This window comes from Uranotaenia lowii, chromosome 3 (assembly GCF_029784155.1).
Source record: "Uranotaenia lowii strain MFRU-FL chromosome 3, ASM2978415v1, whole genome shotgun sequence".
NCBI classification, from domain to species: Eukaryota; Metazoa; Arthropoda; class Insecta; order Diptera; family Culicidae; genus Uranotaenia; species Uranotaenia lowii.
In genome coordinates, this window is record NC_073693.1 from 294,202,904 (window position 1) to 294,224,787 (window position 21,884).

Below are 21,884 nucleotides of genomic sequence, written 5' to 3' on the forward strand. Positions count from 1 at the left end.
TTTTTAACATGAAAACCAAGAAATATTTATCATTCAAATTTAAATTTTTGAGACTTTCAGTTCGTCTTTGGTGATTGAAAAAAAAAACTAGTTGGACCAAATCAGGACGGAATGAATCGCTTCTAAAATTTGCAGAGAATTTTTTGGCTGTAAATACAACAAAAAAAGTCAAGAAATTTGAATGTATTTATAAATTTTAATTTTCCATACAAAGCTTGCCCAGGTTTATTGACTCATATGGTATTCACGAGTGTATGTTTGATACACGTCGGCTTTTGAATGAAATTTCTGAAAACTTTCGATAAACTATACATCCGCCGATTTGAAAATGCTCCACGAAGCTGATATTAGACCATTTGAAGGCATTTTTGACGTGTTTTAAGGACATTTTACAACAGTCGGTCTAGTGCAACATAAGCGATTTTCTAAAAACAACCAAATTTGGGCCTTTTGAAGTCATTGCTTCATTTCTGATAAAATCAAATTTAACTCAGTGTTCGATGAGCTTCCATTGAACAGCACGTTTTCGTGTAACCGGAACGGATTGACAAGTGCTTGCGTTTGTCTATTCATTACAAACCACCGCCGCCCGTAGCGTGCCCGGTACAAACATATGTTCGTAAGTAAGTGCTTTCCGTCCCCAGCATAGTTAAACTAAATGACGATCGATTTTCGCTTCATCAAGTTTATTAGAAGTTATTAGGCCCTGTTTTTCGGTTACAAAGCACGTAACCAACCTTGACCCGCTTGTTGACCACTTCTATTTCTTCGGGGGGCACGTGCTTCATGTTCACGTGGGAAATGTTGCAAATTCATTTGTATTAAATTTGATTATTTTTTATTTTTACAAATTTGGTTAACAAACTGATTTCAAATATTGCTCATAGACTAAGCATTCAAGATTATCCGGATTTAACCGGGCTTGCCCGGTTTTCAAAGAAAATTTCGAAACAAGTCCGGTACGGTCCAAATGCACCAAATATTGTAAAAACTGCCCGAATTTTTTATTTTTTAAATTAAATTTAAAATTTATAGTTCAAAATTGATTTTTAAATTTTTATTTCCCCGGTTACTTGAAACACGATTTGAACGCTGTTGATGGGCTTGGAGAAAAAATTATAATTCAAATTATTTTCCTACACTTTCTCCATCAATTTGTTGGAATTTTCTCATATTTTCCCGGGAATTGGACGGTTTCCAACATGAAAATCAGGAATGGATTGCCTGGTTAAAAAAAATGCTCGGAGATTCCCGGCCCGGCTTAATGCGAAAATAATTCTGGAATGCTTATCATAGACGTCATAAGAGCAGCGCACTAAAAACAAAAAAAAATAACTATATAACTACAGTAACAGTTGGAAAAACTTAGAAAGCTCAAACCGCGTAAAAAAGACCTTAGTGTATTTATGTGCAACTTGCAGTTTTAGGACAATGATCTTCATCATCCATCCAGAAAGGGTGAACGGAAATTCCTGTCTGATCCTTTGCTTGAAAAAGCGATCGTTGTTTAAGGGAAAGCATAAATCTAGCAGAACAAGTTTCTACCAAATCGATCGAAACTGGTTCAACAAATTTAAACCATCCGTGCGGATTTCTTCCTTGTGCTAAAAATAGCATGTAAGGAATATATGGGATTCCAGTTTAAATACAATGCTGTGGATTGTTTTCCAGTTTGTTCAATACTCTCCATATTGCAATCACATAGACGCTGGTTTAACCAATTTTGACGGTCGCCATAGAAGCAGACGAGTCACACAAAACAATAACAATACCCCATACGATCTATCGTTAAACATTAAACGATTATCAAATTTGTCAGCTAGCACAAAATAAAATATATCAACCAATCAATGTAACAAACTGCTTTAAAAGTGCCACTTCTTGATTTATGACCTGTTTTTTTTTTGCGCCCAATCTACTTAAGCCTCAGCTTATTTTTGTTTTGATATTGTAGTTTATTCCGATACAAATGGATTGGCATGATAAATGTGTCTCTACATGTTTTTTTTGCGCTCTCTTCCATCCCACACACAATCGGTTCGGAAATCGGAAGTAAGGAAGTGAACGCTTGCGAAAAAGTACACAAACGTGACATTGAACCTAAACTAAACCGGTCTCATGTCATCGAAACAAATGTTTCCCAGTTTTTTTCATAATATTTGATCTCGTTCCTTTTCAGTAATTGGAACAGGATTCCGCTCGCTGGGATGATTAACTTTTAATGCGTAACGGGTTAACTCATTCCGTTGGGTCGATCTAGTTCGAGCAGATATCTAAGGCAATAGTAATACGAAAACTAATCAATTTTCCGCATTTGAATACCAACCGACTTGAGTGGAATTCCTAGGCGCCGAACGCGATTAAACGTTCGGCTTGGCCGAGAGAAATATCTAATCTGCAGCAATCAAATTATAATAAAAGGTAGTAAAATGGAAATTTTTGCTTACTTCCATGCACCGAGACTTGGCGAAGAAAGATCAATTCACTGACCTGACGCAACTTCCTAGTTTAGTTGCACCACAGTTTAGAAACTAAACTCCGAACAGCTAATTGCTACAAAGTAGTAATTTTCAAAAATTGTCGTTCTGGAAGAGTTACGCCACTAATTAATTGCCTTATGGGCGCTATCAATGAATTCGATTTCCAAAAATCGTCTTGATGTGCCGCCTTTAGTCTGGAATTGCTCTTATTTTTGAGTTTATAAAGTGTGAACTTCAAGTTCTAAACAGAATAGTAAAGATTTCTAAATAACTGATGGAAAAAATTGAAAAATATTAGGAAATCCGATATAATCAAAAATTGAATTTGAAAAATAAGACTGAATATATGTAATTAAAATTTTCGTGTTTTTATTTTTAAAATGCCGAGATCCATAATGTTACAGATTTTGCCACAAATCATAGGTTTTTAAATAATTTTGAAAGCTCAAATCAGAATAAAATTTTGTGCATTTGATTATAACGCTGAATGTTTTTTAAGTCACCGCTTTTTTTCAGAAATTTTCAGTAAAGAAAAACAAGAGTTATGCAAAATAAAATTAATCAAAAGTTTTTATCAACGCTTAGATAATAAATCAAGTGTTTCGAATCGGATGACCATGAAACAGTTTAAAATCTTCAATTGAACAAAACGTTTGACGCAAGCCTGAGTGAGTTTCGCTTTGGATGTTTTCAAAAGCTTAATGAAGCACTTAATTATTATCCGTTCTGGAGAGACGTTCTGGACTTAACGTTTCTAGCAACCCAAAATAAGCAAGTCTGCTGCAATAAATTACTTGGCTTAGATCAAGATTATACGTTAGCCATCTGCTTTTTTTCTCATTTTCGACTGGAAGAAGATAGGAAAAAAAACGCAATCCAGGAATGGCTTGCATTTAAACAGTTTTTTTTTTCATCAATCATAGAAAATTCATTAAAATTCTTGAGAAAAAAGAAAAAAAAAAGAAGCTAATGAATGGGATCGACAGATTCTTTCTTCTAGAATTTTTGAATATTCACAATCATGTAATGATTGTTATTATCCGAGTCCAAATTATTTCAGCTATTATCGCTTGCTTTAAGACTTTACAACAAAGGATAATTTGTTATTGCCATCGATAATAGATTATCAACTTAAACGTAGCGGGAATATCTGCTACAATGGAGATAAAATTACCCAAAAGTGTCTCACCATTAAACGGGCTTTTAAAAACACCTAATGAATTGTAATTTACGCACGTTTGTAAGCCGCCAATAATAATTAAGTGCCCTCCTGCCTTCCTTTTTCTTCAAACCGTCTGTTTCGTCACGACGCTGATCAATCCATGTGGAGACGCAATTTGACAGCCTTTTCCATATAGGTACGTATGGCTTCCGAAACCCGTAAACCGGTATTTTGCGATTTGTGTCCAAGTCCACTGGGAAGGTGCACGAGAAGGGGTGTTCCTGATCTGAGGTTTATACAGGCTTCGTGGTGGATTATGCGACTCGTTGTTTACTCTAGTGCTTAGTGCCGTTGCCTTTTGCGGACACTACTTTGACAGGTGCTTTTTTCTGTTTTGAAATGTACCTGATTGTACTATTAAAAACAGCGACACTTCATAACGGTTATACTTACTCTTGCAGTCACGTAAAGGCTTTTTGAACTGAAAATATATGCTGATGCAAGATTTTTTCAATTGTTGGTTTTTTTTTTAAATTTTTCATAACCTCACAGCGTATCAGGACTTAACGGAGAACCTAAAACATCGATAGTACTACGAGCCAATGGATCGATGGATGAAGCTATTTTACAGAGATATGTCACTACCAGCGTGTAGAGCTGTCAAACCTCATGTCAAAAAAACGACTCGCATTCCATTTCATAAAGGCGGAACCAGCATTTGGCTCTAATCGAGAAAAACGTGTTTCTCTTAGCAAAATCTATTAACAAATCAAACATCATTTGTTCTAAAACATATGCTCAATATTCAATTATTGTACGTTGATTGTTAAAAATAGTGCAGTTTTCAGTAAGTTAATCTTTTGTGTTTATGTTATACATTTTTTGATTTGTAGTTCAAGAATATTCTAATTTACTAGCCCTTTATGACTATATTAACTGAACTTTTCATTTCAAGATTCTTATATTTTGTTTACTTTGTACAGTGAGCGAAATAAGAATAGTACCACTATGTGTTTTGCTTGGTAAAATATGAATGATTGAAAATCACGAAAAATTTTCTTCTACAGTTTTTTTTCTGAATTGCTTAACGGATAAATCAAGCATAAGTTTACTGATGTTTATACTTAAAATAAAAGTATTTTTTTAATTTTCCAAAATAATAAAACTCAGCCTCAGCCTCAGTGTCCGGAGGATCCAAAAGCGTTTGAAAAAAAATGGAAATTAAAATACTCACGATAATTACGAAGCCGGAGACGAGAATTGTTTCTTCCGGAACGGTTGTTGCGATGTTTCTTCTTTGCGTTCAGAGAGGGAGTGTTCCTGGTTAGATTTATTCGGTCATTTGGAACTGAAAAAGTACTGGTACCACAGCGCTTCATCTAGTTCACTGAAATTAAAGTTTTGTGTTTGTTTTTCTGATACATAAATGTTAAAACCATTACCTTTACACAGAGTTGATGTGTCCACAACAATTTTCCAAATCTGCTTTCCGTTAAGCAGATTTACAGGCACAAATTCACGAGAGAACTTGAATTTCGCTTGCAGAAATATTTTTTTTCAATTCGCACGGCTTTATCATTGACTACTTTCAAAATGGCGACGGAGGGATCATTCATTGATATTTTGGTTACTTTTTAAACCATATTTGGTAAATAAACGAGAACTTGTAAAATGATTGAAATGCCATTGAAAAAATCGTTTAAAAATATCCATATTGGCAGTTCTGCCGAAATAAACATAAAATGGTTACTTTTTAACGAAAGATGGTTGAATAAAAATGAACGTGTATCCGTTAAACAATTCAGAACAAACTGTAGAAGAAAATTTTCGTGATTTTCAATCATTCATATTTTAACAAGCAAAACACATAGTGGTACTATTCTTATTTCACTCACTGTATACTGGATCTATGTACGACCAACCCGAAAATATTACTTGTTACTGTACCGCCATCTGTTAGTATCAATCAATTTGTTTGAAAATTCGACAGATGACATAGAATTTGTATATATAATTTAGAAGGCCCCTAAATTAATCCATTCTGTCTCATAAAAGCAAATTGGGTTGTATTTGAAGATTTCTAAGGATTTTTGTATGTGCATTATTCCTTTCATTGAAAATTGGATTTCGTGCAATGTTTTGCAGTCGCAGTTATCCGTACAAAGGTTGACTGAAAGGCGGTTAGCGTGAAGAACTCTGACAGATTTTACACTGATTTGACAGGTCGCACGAATATACGAGTTTGCACAAATGTCGAATTCATGAGTACGCAGTCCAATCAAGTGAAGTGCGTATAATATTAGCTTTGAGTTTCAACTTTCAGTTGAAAGTATAAGTATAATATTAAAAAAAATCATCATTTCATTTATATTACATTATTACATTAAATAAGGTGTTCAGCTCAATAATGAACTGTTCCGAGCCCTATAGTTAACTAGATAATAAAAATTTGCTGAGCGCAATCAAGTATTTAATGTAGGAAAACATCCTGTAAAAGCAAAAATATTTTAAACTATCCTAAAATTAAACTAATTATAAAGAGAATGAATCTCTGCGATGGAAGACTGCATCGATTTTCCTCTGAAGTTAGAGATGATTTCTTTGATCAATCGATCATCTCTTTGATCAATTCAAAGATCAATTCTGGATGGTTTTCTTCCTCGCGCAGCAGCTAGACCAAATCGGAACTGCATACATTATCGCTGGTCGGAACAATTGTTTGTAGATAAGCATCTTATTTCGCAAACACAACTTGGATTTCCTGTCGATGAGAGATTTAAGAGATTTAGTGTATTTATTACATTTAGATTGAATACCTTCAAAGTAATTTTTAAAAGTAAGATTCCGATCAAGTGTGAGTCCCAAGTACTTCACGTGATCAGACCATTCTAATGAAACCCCATTAAAAGTTACGGAATGATTTTCATTAGGTTTTAAAAATTGAGCTCTTGGCTTATGGGGAAATAAAATAAGTTGAGTTTTGGAAGCGTTAGGAGAAATTTTCCACATTTTCAAGTAATTCAAAAAGGAATTTAAATTTTGTTGCAATCTACTGCGTACCACTCGTAAATTCCGACCTTTGGCTTAAAGCAAAGTATCATCAGCAAATAATCTTCTACCTTTTCCTTCTGGAACATCAGGAAGATCAGAAGTAAAAATATTGTATAAAATTGGCCCAAGTATACTACTCTGAGGGACACCAGCTCTAATGGGTGTCCTTTCAGAGCATGAATTTTGATAGCTTTCTTGTAAGGTTCGGCTAGTCAAATAATTTTGAATTATTTTGGCCAGATATACAGGAAAATCAAATCGAGCTAATTTAACTACTAAACCTTTGTGCCAAAAACTGTCAAATGCTTTTTCAATATCTAGAAGAGCAACACCAGTTGAATAACCTTCAGATTTGCTAGCGCTAGCGTTAATCATATTAGTTACACTCAAAAGTTGATGTGTAGTAGAATGTCCATGACGAAAAACAAATTGTTCATCAGGGAAAATAGAATTCTGATTAATGTGAATCATCATTCTATTCAAAATAACTCTCTCAAATAGTTTACTTTAAGAAGATAGCAAACCAATTGGTCGATAACTTGAAGGCTCAGATGCACTTTTTCCAGGTTTCAAAATTGGAGTTACTTTGGCATTTTTCCATTTATTGGGAAAATGTAAACATTTTTTGAAGATTTTAACTAAAAAATTTTAAGAGCTTTCAGGCAACTTTTTAATAAGCATATAGAAAATCCCATCTTTCCCCGGGACTTTCATATTTTTAAATTCTTTGAAAATTAATTTAAGTTCATTAATATTTGTCTCAAAAGAACTTTCAAATACATTTTGCTTAGAAAGAATATCATAAAATTCAAGGGAAATTTGAGCATCAATTGGACTTACAACGTTTAAATTAAAATCATGAGCAGACTCAAATTGTTGGGCCTTTTTTTTAGCTTTTTCTGCATTAGTTACAACAATGAACACTCAACAAAAAATGGGTACAATACAAAGGGTAACCCATCGACGACTGTGACGTTCGATTCAGGGTGACCATTGATGTTGAGATTCAACAAAGTTTATCCTCATCTTTCAAAGTAGGAATTGGCTTCTGAAGCTTTTTCAGAAATTTAGTTAATTTACAAAATGGCTTTGAGTAGGGTTTTATGTCCTCTATTGCTTTTGCAAAATTATCATTACGAATAATGTTTAAACGACGTTTGATCTCCTTTTGAAGGTCGCAATAAATAAATTTCAAATAAGGATCCCTACTTCGTTGATATTGGCGTCGACAAATCCCATTTGAATTTGACGAAATATTTTTCCAAGATCGGTGTTTTGCATTAAAGTCACCAATAATAAAAAAAATGTAGATTTATTTCTGGTCAGTTTTTGTAAATCTCCCTTCAAAAAAATTTTCTGTTCACCTCTACATTGAAAAGGCAAGTATGCGGCAACAATTTTAATTTTCCCCATAGAAGTTTCTTATTCAATTCCAATTGATTCTAAGACTTGTATTGAATGAAGGAAGAAGTCTAAATTTGAGAAATCACTTTATTATTACCTTTCAAAGCTATATGACCGAAACACAAATATTTTTCAAAGGCTAATACCTTGTAGATAAATCCAATAATATTCTTTGGCTAAATTTTTGAAAAAAAATTGTTATTAAAATCTAAATAAATATTATTTGAGTTTAGTTCAGAAAAAAAACCCTTCCTTGGCGAAATTGAACATAATCTGAAATCGACCAAGTTTACTGCATCAAAACGCATATTTATTATCAAATACTCGATGTCAACTCTTTGAAAAAAAAAGGCACCGATGTGGTCTAGCAGATAGCCTGGTGCAAGTCTGGTTTTGGTATATCAGGCTTCTTGGTTCGATTCCCGGTATCGGCAAGAAATCTTTTGGGTTCGAATCATATAAGTGGCCGATAGGTAAGATGTGTTTCATCCTACAAGTGACTAAATAATAAGAATGTTCAATCAGTTGCCTGATCGCCAGGTATACACACGGATGCTGGAATACCTGTAAGTAAACTAACCCACACGATTGACTAGTTCTTCCAAAATATACCTACATTGACACAATACATTCATCCATAACAGTTCATACGAAGCCATGGGGTCCAGGTATGATGTACGCGTTGCATTGGAGATTTGTCGAACTTAATAATCTAAAGCAAGGGTGGCCATGATTTTCAACAGGCGGGCCAAATGTTAGTACTAAGACTTGTTTGCGAGCCACAAAAAAAATTAGCCAAATATTTTTCTACATGTTTGAAAATAAAGATTTTCAACATTCAGTATACATTTTAAACAGTTCTTCTTTATTTGATCAACATAAAAATTTAAAAATGCTTAATATACATTGAACGAGCTAACAGACAAGATTATACCATCCAATTCAGACTCAATACATGGGTTATGAATTTAATTTAATTTCCTCGACAATACTTCACGCACAAGGCGTTTTTAGAGATTTTAAACTTTCTGGGGTTATTCATCCCACAAGGATTACTCTGCAGAACGGGATTGTTCAAAACAAAATACCCTTCCTAAGCTATTCGCATTTCAGATGAAATTTTCTTACGCTTTTTAATGATAATAATAGAAAAGAATATTAAAAATTTGCACATACCTAATCTAAATATTTCAAATTTTAAGTAAAGTTTTTTTTAATTTTCCATTTGATTAAATTTAAATTCCATAAGTGGGAAAGCCGTTCATAAAAAGAATAAATTTGTTTTCAAATTATCACCTTTTTGAAATGAAAAAAAAAAAAACAAGAAAAAGCAAATTACTATGAAAAAATATATTTTTATAAAACTCCTCCTTCTTTGTAATACGTAAGTACCGAATAAGTTCAAGTTGAAATTTAGATGAATTTTACCTAACTGAATATTTTAATTGCAGAGTCTGGCTTTAAAAATATGATCACTTATTATTTAGGCCGCTAATTCCATATTTTCTAAATTATTTTCTTTCTTAATTTTTGATGAACTTACAGAAAAAAAGCTCCACAGTCAGAGGAAATTTAAATTAGTCATCTCGCTTGTCAAACTGTTTTTGTAGGATCTTGTTAACCACAAATTTAGTGATAAAAATTTATTTTCTAACATTAATAAGCGATCAGCGATTTAATGCCCAACACTGTTTATTAGTTTATATACCATTGCACGTGAATTAAAAATACGTTACTAATACTAAGATATATCGTTTCGATCTAATTTGAAAAATGTTACATTTTTCTGTTGAGGTTAAGTGCAAATAAAGTGTATGAGTTTTTATATTTTTCAAATCAATTTGACAAAGCTGAATATTTTTTGTTAGTAAACAAAGCATCGACAATAGAGTTCGAATTTCAAATAGTAGAAGTTTTGTGCCTATATATGTAACTCTGATAATGGTGTGATTACAATATAATACAATCTATGAGGGATCTTGGCGTGATTCTGGACAAATCGCTCACTTTTAAGAATCACCTAGCTTTGACTGTGGCTAAAGCTAAAACAGTGCTAGGATTCATCGTACGCCAAACAAAAGGATTCAGTGATACCACCACTCTAAAAGTACTCTACTATTCACTGGTCCGTTCTGTTTTGGAGTATAATATCCAAATTTGGGCACCTTCATCCATAGGCGGTATGAAGCTGCTAGAATCTGTCCAGAAACGTTTCCTGCGATATGCACTGCCGAACTTACTCTGGATCGAACCACAACGGCTTCCACCTTACGACGATCGATGCGGAATCCTGAAAATCGAACCAATTGGAACTCGTGTATTACTCCTCCGGCGTGTATTCATCTTTGATATTTTATCTGGAAACATCGACAGTACCAACCTGATCGAAATGATACCATTCCATGTCCCTTCCCGCACTTTGCGCAATTACGAACCATTAAGGATGATGAATTACGGACGAAATGAATTTTATAACCCCTTTAATATTTCTTGTAAGCTTTTTAACCAAGTGTATTCACGTTTCGACTTTAATATAAGTAAGAAGAGTCTTAGGCGTAGATTAAGAGAAAATCAGTCTGTGTGTTATTGAGTTATCGTAGACCGTGAACAACAAATAAATAAATACAATACAAAAATTTCAATTATTTTGAGCTTCTGTTTTCCTGTTTAATTTGTTTAAATAGAAACTGACAAAGGAAATTTTGGACAACAAAGTCAAAAAATACTAAATTCATGTTTTGTACAAATCTTGTGAGTGATTTTCAAATACGGTGAATTTATAGATCAAAATAAATATAAATATTTTTTGTACTTTTCCATTATCATTTTAATGTACTGAGTTATTCGAGTTTTTTTTCGTAATTTATGAGCATATTTCCATATCCAAACTCTTCAAAAATATACCAACTCTCCGAAATTCTCAACGCTCTCAGAATAGTGGAGGCCTCTTTCAATACCAATTGTATGAAGTTACTAAATAAAAAATATTTATTGCATAATACGCGAATGCAAAGTACAAACAATATATATGAAATGTTTTGAAAATTGAAAAATATAAAAATGTTTCTCTTTTGCTTAATATGATGTGTTTCTTTTTTGCTTGATATACTCGGTTTTTTTTAAATGATGTAGAAGGAAAACATTCAATTCTGAAAAAAGCTTCGCGGGCCACCAAACGACAGACGCGGGCCACATGTGGCCCGCGGTCCATGCTTTGGCCACCCATGATCTAAAGAATACCTTTGAACACATACTTAGGCAGAAACTGCGGTGAATCCGTGCACCCATGGTGGATTACACAATAGACATAACATAACATAACATAACTTGACGTCAACTTTTTAAAAAACTTCAAATTTGCTTATTCAATGTATAATAGGGGTGACTCTGATGTTTATTCTCTGAACTATTTATCCTAATACTAATTATTATTTATGATATTCATTTATCCTCATAATCAATTTTCAAGCCATAAAAGTGGAAATGAATTCATATTTAAAAATTTTACTATAAAATACTATTTTCAAGTGCATTATCGCTTCCGTTGCTATCAATCACTGCGCCTCCATCAAAGGATCAGTAGTTAGCACCTGCTTCAATTTCGCTGCCGTCGAATGAGTTTGCACGGTGCCTTAACAGAAATCAGCTATCGTTATTTATTGTATTTATTTATTTACTCAACCCTTTTCTCTCCTCTCATCCCGCAGGCCGCAAACCGCGAGTTTTGGTGCGCCCGCCCCGCTCACCTGCTTTCGGTGCCACTGGATGTGTGGCAGAATCTCACGCAATCAACAGGTCAATGCTCGATAGTTGACGCACCGTACGCGCAGCTCAGCGAGAGCAACTTTAGTAGCTACTTCGAGGGATTGTTCACCAGCACCAATGGGTCTTCCCCAGCATCATCGCTGGCTCAGATTTCCTGCCCCAATGGATTCGAGTACGATTCCCGCATCTTTGGCAACACTTTGATCGCGGAATTCGGGCTGGTGTGTGATCGAGCACATGTCATGAGCATCGTCGAGATGTGCTTCCTGGCGGGGGCGGCACTCGGTTCAGTCGGAAGTGGATGGATTTCGGATCAGTTTGGACGACGGCACACCTTGATGTGCTTTGCTGCTATTCAAGCGGTCATAGGTAATTGCCTGCAGTATCAAAATATTTAGAGGATTGTAACAACGACTGGTAGACTCGTATTTACTTACTTGAGCGTGTGCTGTTTGTAGAAATATAGGCCTATTCACTAGTCCAAGGTTTTGGCTGAGAGGAATTCAATAAAACTCGGCCTAGACTTAGACTTTGATAACGAAATGTCGTGTTGTGTACGATGTTTGGCCACACGTCTTTAAAATATTGGAACAACGACAATCGTGATGGCAATGGACGGCTTGTAATTGTATCTCGTGAAGACCAATTATGTCAATTTGATACTCATACAATCGCGAAACGTTAATCTTGACACTGGGTAATGGACATTTTATTTAAATCGGCAAACTTGGTGGTTGATAACAAATCAAAAAAAATCGCCCGCCGTAGGAGGAATTAATAGTGTAGTAGGTACCTAGGGTGATTTGCCAATCGTTGTCCCCTCACCTATTGTTGCACAGCATGACTTAAATTGTCAATATTTCAGCTGTTTTTAAACTTTTCCTCAAAAATAATACTGAATCATGTAATTCGGAATCATATTTTCTGATGAAATGAGGCTTTTGTGATATTTTCTGCTGGTAAGTGTGTATCTTACGACAGTTTTATTTTTTCTTGTTTTTTTCGCGCGGTTTTTGTGCTAATTGTTAACAAAAACCTTAACATTCCTTCTACGGCAAATAAGGTTTTACGTCAGAACAAAACATTTTTCGTGTCAGTTTTCTATACGAAACGTTTGTTGAACAATTTTAACACCATGATTTTGAAAAAAAACTATGATCCATACTTAACCAGAAAATATTTTGGATCGTGCAACAATTGGTCCGCTCAATCTCCTCCTGCCCCATTGTTGTATATAATTCCGCTGCAAAATTTGTTTGGAAATTTCAAATTTCTAAATTCGTATACCTCCAATAACTTTGTTTGGTTGTTTTTACAGCCAAAAATAGCAATGAAAAATTTGGAAGCAATTCAACAAGTCCTGAATTATAACAACGTGCTTTGAATTAGTAAGGAGGCTTGTACGGAAAAAACCAAATTTGAAAAACCATCAGAGATGTACAGAAAGTTCAAAAATCATAATTTTGTATTTTTTAAATTTTTCTTGGTTCTTGCAATACATCGCATGTGAACAAAAACTAAACCTAACTTGTACCCCAGAAATGATATTCGTTTTCATACAAAAAATTCACAATAGGTAAATATTTTTTAATTTTAGTGTTTTGACAGCTAATTTGAAAGCTGGTTAACCGGATGAAAAAAAGAATCGCATTATACTGCTTTGCATAGCCAATAAGTGTGATGATTTAAAACTTTCACAAAAACATGTCATGAAATTATTGAAAGCTTCAGAAAGCAAATCCTGCAATTTTACAATACTTTTCAATGGATGACGATTTTTTATTTCGAAATGATTATAACTTTTTTCATGAAATACTTTGCTTCTTCTCATGCTGGCAAAAAATTAATCTTAAGAATGGGCAAAATCAACAATTTAAAACAAAATTCATTTCAAACTTATTTAAATTTCTTGTATATGCGAAAAGTTCTTCTTGCATACAAATTGTCATACAAAATTGAACACGTTCATTGACTACATGCAACTAAAACAACTCGAATTGTCTATTGATATAACAAGTTTTTTTTCTGAATAAGTGGATATTTACGTTTAGCTAGTAATTTGAGTAAATTTTGCGCTCTAATTAAATATTTTCCACTCAGAATTTTCACATTTTTTGCGTTCAATGTTGATTTTTTATAATTAATTCAATAATTCAAAGCCACTTAATATATCCATCTGCGGCAAACCCGAAGCAATCGACCATGTGCTCGCTCGGCTAAAATCCCGAGTCGATGGGTGGGGTTAGAGAAACAAGAGAGATCAATAGAAGAAAGATCACATGCGGGATATACATGGTGGTTCGATAGAAGGTCCAGCAGTTGATCGGCAGAGCTCGATTGCTCGTGTTCGCCGGTTCCATCACGTTCACCGTGGTGGAATTGGCTAACGCGCCGTTGTACCGAAGCGGAGATTGCAGGTTCAAGTCCTGTCGGTGAGCCGTTGTATCTTTTTCGAAATTTTCATGATATTTACGGCTTATGTTCTTTCGTTCTTTGATAGTTCATGTTTCTCTAATTTCTTTCATCACATATGAAAATGTGATCATTTTCAGGTACAAAGATGTACCAAGCGATTTCATAACATCAGTATTGATCCATAAGTTTATTTTTTCTACCGTCCAATCTTAAAAATGAAGTTTTGAAATTATTAAACTCGTTGAAAAAACTTATGTATGTATGGAAGTCGGGAAATTTGCATTGTCTGAAAAGTGTCAAAGTGTCAAAGTGTCAACCCGACTGACAGCAGTGGCTTTGAGAGACTACTTTTTTATCAGATTTATTTCGAAATCCTTTGTCCCGACCATTTACTCAACATTTTATGCAAAGAATCTAAAAGCTGTTCTGAAAAAGTCTGTTTCTCTCATTTTGTGACGACAAATCTAAAAGAATTTTATTCCATGTCAACAGCGATCCTCTTGCTATTGTTATTAATATTGTCAGAATATTGTACAGGAGGAAAACTACGACCCTTAATCCCAAAAATTAGAAGTCGAAAGTTGGAAGACCCAAAATATTACTTATCTGATGGGCAATTTTCTCAAGAATTCGAATCTGCCGTCGAGTTGCCATCACTGGAGACAATCAATAAGGGGCCGTTTAAAATTAGATTGCATTTGAACTAGAAGTTCTCATAATAAGCCTCCGTAACAAATATCAGCCTATACGACCTCATGGTGACTGATTTTTATAATGTGCAACCATTGGAAAAAATCGGACAACATTATGTACGACACAAAATTAGCCTGTGCAACTATTGGGCACAGCCAAGCTGTTTTAAATGATTTTTTAAATTTTTATGTCTCATTTTTCAAACACTAGAACTTTTGGATCTTGTTTACCAATCCTGTATGAGTGCATCGACAACAAAAAATCTAGTGAATTTGGTTGAAATGACTAAAATACAGCATAATCACCAAAATCATGTGCTCAGCTGTGCAACGATTGGCAAATCACCCTAGTATTCGTTGGCAATTTTACAATAAATTAAGTCGAACAAACAAAGGAAGAAAAATTGCAAGAAAAAACCCCGTTCGATTTAGGCTAAACGCCTAAACACTTTGTGTTACCAAAACCCAACGGTTTTTTTTTTCCTTTTTTCACTTGTTTTAAAAATGTTCGTCAATTTACCAGATTGTCCGGTTTCATCCGGATTTGCCCGGATATTTTAAACAAAATTTAGGAAAACTCCGGTCCGGTCCGCTTGCCCGGAATCCCTTGAAAATAACCCAAATTTCGCCAGGTTTATTCTTTTCATTTGTGAAATACGACAAACAACATAAATTTGGTTATCAAAATGTTCGATTTTTGCGTCCAAAAACAAATTTTTGTGAGCAATTTTCTCAATAATATTGAACGGTTTTTTGAAAGCCTAAAATACGATTAAACTGCTGATGTGTTGAGCACGAATCTATTAAAAAAAATCAAAACCTTTATCTTGATTTTTTCTCGAATCTACTTTTAGTTAAAATCTTGTATGCAATATAAAAACCATGAGTTTTAACTGATGACACAAGACAACAAAATACACATTTTTCCAAGTGGACTTAGCTGGCGCGCTGATTCCAAATATGCAATTAATATTTTATAGCAGCTTACATTTTCGAGATAACTTTTAAAAATATATATGTAGGTTCAAATTCATACATGAAAATCTGAAAAATAATCTGAATTCAAGAACGTTTATGCAACTCAGAACTGAAAAGTCAACTGAAAAGTGCTACTTTTCGACATTGAATATTTGCTTGCTTGCTTAGGTACTTGATCAGAAATTTTCAGTCTTGGGCATGTTCGTTGACATGCGGTTATTGTTTAGGATGTGCTTAATGTTGGTTAATTTATAAATTTACCAGAGAATTTTCGAAATTGATTCGCCAAGTCAGGTTGGATAAAGTTACGACTCGACTTCATTTTTAGCAACTTGCTGCATAGAAACTATTTTTAAATATAGACACCACATATCCTGTTTCCTTGTGTGAATTGATGAAGCATACTTTATAAGTTATGAAAAAGATGAATCTGATCTAGTTTCAAATTTCCAATAAGCGAGTACACTACAAGTACACTCTATCCAAGAAAAAAAAAGCTCAAGAAAAAGCGATTTCATAATAATTGGGATATTTAAATGTATGCGGCATAAAAATATTTATACTCTTTTTAGAGATAACCATCATTCGTTCCTTAAAAAAAATATATTAAGGAACGTATGAGGTTTTATAACGTGACCCCTTTTTTGGATCGCTTCCTAACCCTTTTTTAAATAATGCTTAAATTAAATTATATTTAAATTCTTTTGTTGTAAGCATAACAGTATTTATGGTAGATTTGTCTGAAATAACTTATTGGCAGTTCATCAACAGCTGATTTCATTTTTTTTTAATCTGTATGAATCTGTATTGAGGTTTAAAAATTTGTATGGAAATCTGTATCTGACGTTGAAAAATCTGTATTATACAGAAAAAACTGTATATGTATATGACACCACTGGTTGATAAGGTTGCCAGATTGCCCGGTTTTATCCGGGTTTGCCAGGATATTTAATACAAAATTTGGGAACCATTCGGTCCGGCCCGGTTGTCCGGATTTTATAGAAAAATGCCCGGATATTGCCCGGATTTATTTACTTTATTTGGCTAATCAAACACAAAAAACAACGACCGCATGCAAAACGAAACGAAAAAAATCTATTTTTTTTCTTGATTTTTGTTGAGAAATTTCTGGGTTTTGAGAAAATTGGCCCGGATATTGCGCGGATTTATGGTCGTCCCTATAAGATATATCCCTTTAAGGTTTAAAATGAAATAGTTGTAAAATTTCACACTCACACTTAATTCTAAATAAATCTGAAACCTAAATCTAGGCTTTATTTTTTTCTACTTTTTTTTCCTTCTTTTTTTATAATATTTTCTTTTTATGGTGTTTCCTACAATTTCATACACCAAATTATTAGGGCGTTTTAGTTTTTTTTTTATTTTCCGATTATTCCATTCATTTGAATAATTTTTCAATTATCTCGAATAGTTTTTAGTTATTTTTAGATTGTCAATTCTCAGCTTTCATTAACATTCCAAGATTCTATTGTTCGTCTCGATTTTAATGACTGTAGTATCAAAATGCACCTAACTATAAATATAGAAAGTCGGATCAACGAGTTCGAAACTCATGAAGTCAAAACTTAAACTCAGAACTGACAACTCAAATGTCAGGTTTTTGAACTCAAAACTTTAAACTCAGATCGAAAAACTCTGAACATTGAATTCAGAAGAATTTATCCATCATTGGTTATGTTTGCTTATCACCCTAATCGGTGAAAAGTGCTTCTAAATAATATTCTAGTCGCTTATTTTCACCTTATTTCTTTTTTTCTTGTTTTGAATCGGTTTAGAAAATTTTATAATCTTAAAACGTTTTTTACTAAAAAGGACATAATTTTTCACCGATAAGGCCGAGAAACTAATTAACAAATTAAATTTAGATTTTAGGATCCAGAACTCACGCCCGACTGCGAACTCTAAACTAAAAACAGTTTTAACCTAAAACAGTTTTCATCGTAAATTCACAATATTACAGTTCACTTTCATTTTTTTTCCTTTAAATTAAACACAAAAAGGAAACACCTCCTTAATTGAATAAATAAATAATAATACTATATTGAGTAACAGAGTTTGTCGGATTTTCACTTTTTTTTTCAAGACTAGAATAATGCGGCACTGTATATGAAAATCATGTAAAGTTCAGAAGTATTTATTTTCATAACAAAAAAATATTTGAAATTTTACTCTTTAGGCCGGAACAAATTTCAAATCCTTCTTTTGTCACTCGGAGTTGGAACATCGCGAGGGGGGGGACAATAAAAAATAATGCGAAAAACAAATAAATTGGAATAAATTGCACGAAAACTTGTATGCAACCAAATTGCATACTGTATTATTGCATAAAACCTATAAATAAAGTAATTTTTTCATCGAAAAATTAAATAAAATCATGATTGCAAAATGTGAATTAACTTCCATCTTCCAAAATTTGGTTCTTGGTCTTGTAATCTTTCGGATATTTGAATTTTTATTTGAAATTTACTTAAAATACTTCAAACTTGGGGGGGGGGGGGGGGTGACAAAAGAAGAAATTAAAATGTTCCAGCCTTATTAATCTGAATAATTTCTCTGTAAGATTTTTTTCTATCTTTTGATATTTTTAAGGGGTTACCAAAAGTATAAAATTACCAGATGCCACCTTTTTTTAAACAAGTTAACTAAAACAGGGTTCAATTTGCTTTTCTTTTTTTTATCGAAATACTCTAGTGAAAAAAAGGCTCATCTTCTTTGGTTGTAAGCTTTGACAAATTCAGCACAGTTAAGAATGTGTCCTATCGACGATAACCTTTTTGGTGAGTTCCTACCTTTTTTACGATTTAAAAGTTTCATTTAGTAAGACAAAAGAAGAACTATTTGGAGCGTTAACGAAATAATATTGTATCAATGAAATTAGGTTATTCGATGATTTTTTTTTTCGGTTATGGGGAAAACTGTAAACAACGAACCAGTTAGGTATCTATAAACGCTATTTACAGATTAACCAATTTTTTAAGAACCAAATCTAACTTTTACGACGATTTGGGGATCTGATTTACGTCTTACTTAAATTTAAAAAAGTGATAAAACTCGATTGTTATTATGATTTTGTTAAAAAGAAAACAGCTGATAAAACCCATTGTGGTGTAGAAAGCCAAAACTAGTGGACAGAACGCACCATATCGAATGAGTGGTCATGAATGAAACAATGATTATACGATAGGGTAAATGATCTTGAGCGGAACTAAATGGCTCAATTCGACGCAACTCGAAACAGTTGATCAAGCGGTATGGCTGTGGGTAATAACCGAACAAAAAAATTTTTAGTTCAGCGGATAGATCTTGGTTTCTGCTTTCTAATGATGATTTTTAGAATATTTTAGTGTAAATCCTAATAACTCTAGAGCTGTTTTACTGGAGTAAGAATTCTGATCTTGAGCGGAACCACGCTGATCTTGAGCGGAACTAAAATATGATCTTGAGCGGAACCATTTTCTTCTGTCAACATCTTTAATAGCTCTCCTTCCTAATACTTGTGTAACTGTGAAACTTCAATTAAATTTCATCTTTGAAGATTTTAAAGCTAAAAAAATAATGTTTTTACGTAAAAAAAGAAACTTAGCGTTCCAAAGTTGTTCTCAAAATAGCCGTTCAAATTTATTGCTAGCTTGACCTGCCAAAGCTGTTCGCAAAATCTGCGTTTCGGGGAAATTTGACTTGTAATTTATTGTTATTCCCGAGGCCGCAAATGTTGACCGATTTTTATGATATTGGATTCATTGTGTAGGTTATTTTTTCTAGTTTCTAAATATTTTGAAAGGAAGTGAATATGTTCTACTAGGTTGTCTGTAGTTGGCTCCGAATGAAAAAAGTCCCAAAAAACAATTTTATTTTTAAATTGCTTATAATTTCTGACAACTTTGCAGTATTTGGGTCCTTTTTTAATTTCTGGAATTGTTAAGAATACATCTATCCAATGATGTAAGAATATGTGGGGGTCCAATGAATTTTTTGACCGCTATTCTGGATTTTCCGGTAGAAAAAAAATCTAACTCAAAACAAAGACATCCAATTTTGTCTTTGCATCGCTGTATCTCATTTCTTAATGAATTGATATTTCAAACTTCAATTTTAGTTCTTTCTCGTTAATTTGATTAACATTTTCATAGAATATATTTGGTCTCTCAAAAATGTCAGTTCCTCAGTATATTGTAATTATGATTAAGATGCTTTGAATCTGCGCTTCGGGTCATATTGACCCGAACGACTATTGAAAGTAACGACAGAGTCAGAAATACATAAGAAGATGCCTTAAATTACAGATTTTGCAAAAAAAAAAACCTGTACATTGCTCTTAATCAACGTTTTTGAGAAAAAAAAATCTGATTTTTTGTCATTTCTCATTCCCTAAATTCCTTTAATTTCATTGGAAACTCATGATAAAATGGATCATTTTTAAATTTTAGTTGGGAAAAATCAGTTTACGTTGAAAATCTTTTCATATTTTTCTAATTCCAGTAAGAAACCTAAATAAATATTGACTAAAAAAATATAATTATGGAAATCCGATCAAAGTTCAAAAATTGTGTGAAATCTGTGATGAAAGTTTCCTCAAAATTCTGTGAAAATCAGATTTTTCTGTGATTTCGGCAATCTTACTCTAAGCAACTCATTCATAGAATAAAGTTTATTGTAAATTCCAGTTTGTTATGAATCAAGATTAAATTTATTTATATTTAAAATTTATGGAAACATTAATTATTTAGCTTAATTGATAAAGCAATCATTTCTCAAACCGACTTCCAGTTCGAGCTCAAGTGTAAAATCAAACACAAGGGAATTGGATAGAGTTTCAATAATGGACCACCAATTGAATCGTGGAGTATTATAAAATAGCTAACCCGGTGTGCTTTGCTACACTTTGTAAAACTGAAGGAATGTGTGTTAAAAACAATTTAAATTTTTGTTTATTAGGTAGTATATCGTTTTCAATTGGAATCTGAACATATGAAACAACCTCTTTAAATGAAAGCTACTTCTTAAAGTACGAATAGTAACGGCAAAGAAGATTGATTCTTATTCTGAAATAATGACTTAACTTTATTGGCTTCAACCCCCAAAAATTAAGCTTTTTGTGTGCCTAGTTTGGTACGCTATGACACCAATTAATTAATTTTTGTTCTATTCGGATTTAATTTTACATCTTTTCTTTCCCTAAAGCTGATATAATAAGAAAATAAAAGGTGCTGCATATATTCAGGGGTAAAAATCGCGTGTGAGACATTAGGCATAAGACAGCGCACCTAGCGGTTTATTTCGGAAGCTAGTAGTTCCGCTCAAGATCAAAGATGGTTCCACTCAAGATCATATTTTACTTTTAAAAACTACGCGATTTGTTGATATTTTGTTGGAAAACTTGTTACAAAAACCCGAATAATGCTTCTTTAAGAATTTTTCTACCATTTTAGTCATTAAGAATCAGTTTATAACGGCCAAGGGTTACATAAATTGACGTTCAAAGTCAGCGTAGATTGATGAAAATTGCAGCAGAAATGCGTATGTTTTAAAATCTTCTAATAACATTATTTCAGTTAATAGACTTTAGCAAAAATGTTAATGCTTGTATGAAAAGATTTTGAAAAAGTGTTTTTTCAACATTTTGATAAGATTCATAAACAATCCTTGCCTATATCTTAGGAAAAATAAATGGTTCCGCTCAAGATCAGATTTCGACTAGTTCCGCTCAAGATCATTTACCCTATTTACTAATTGAAACATCAAATGTTAAATGACACGTTCATTTGATTGATATCCTTATAAGTAAAACGCCTTCAGGTAGGCAATGATTTTCAATTTGGTTTTTAGTGAGAAAATATTTCCTATGACATTTTTGCTTGATGCATAAATGAAATTCAAGGTTGTGTATAGTTATTCAGATTTGAGTTATTTTACAAT

General features: G+C 33.1%; 1 protein-coding gene across 1 annotated transcript in view; it reads left to right on the forward strand.

Annotated features, from left to right (window-relative positions):
* The window catches only part of LOC129756261 (organic cation transporter protein), a 124,257-nt gene that overhangs the window by 62,386 nt on the left and 39,987 nt on the right, over positions 1 to 21,884 (forward strand). Inside the window, exon 2 of the mRNA XM_055753070.1 lies at positions 11,805 to 12,231. Within this exon, the coding sequence (XP_055609045.1) occupies positions 11,805 to 12,231 (427 nt within the window). The remainder of the gene's footprint in view (positions 1 to 11,804; positions 12,232 to 21,884) is intronic.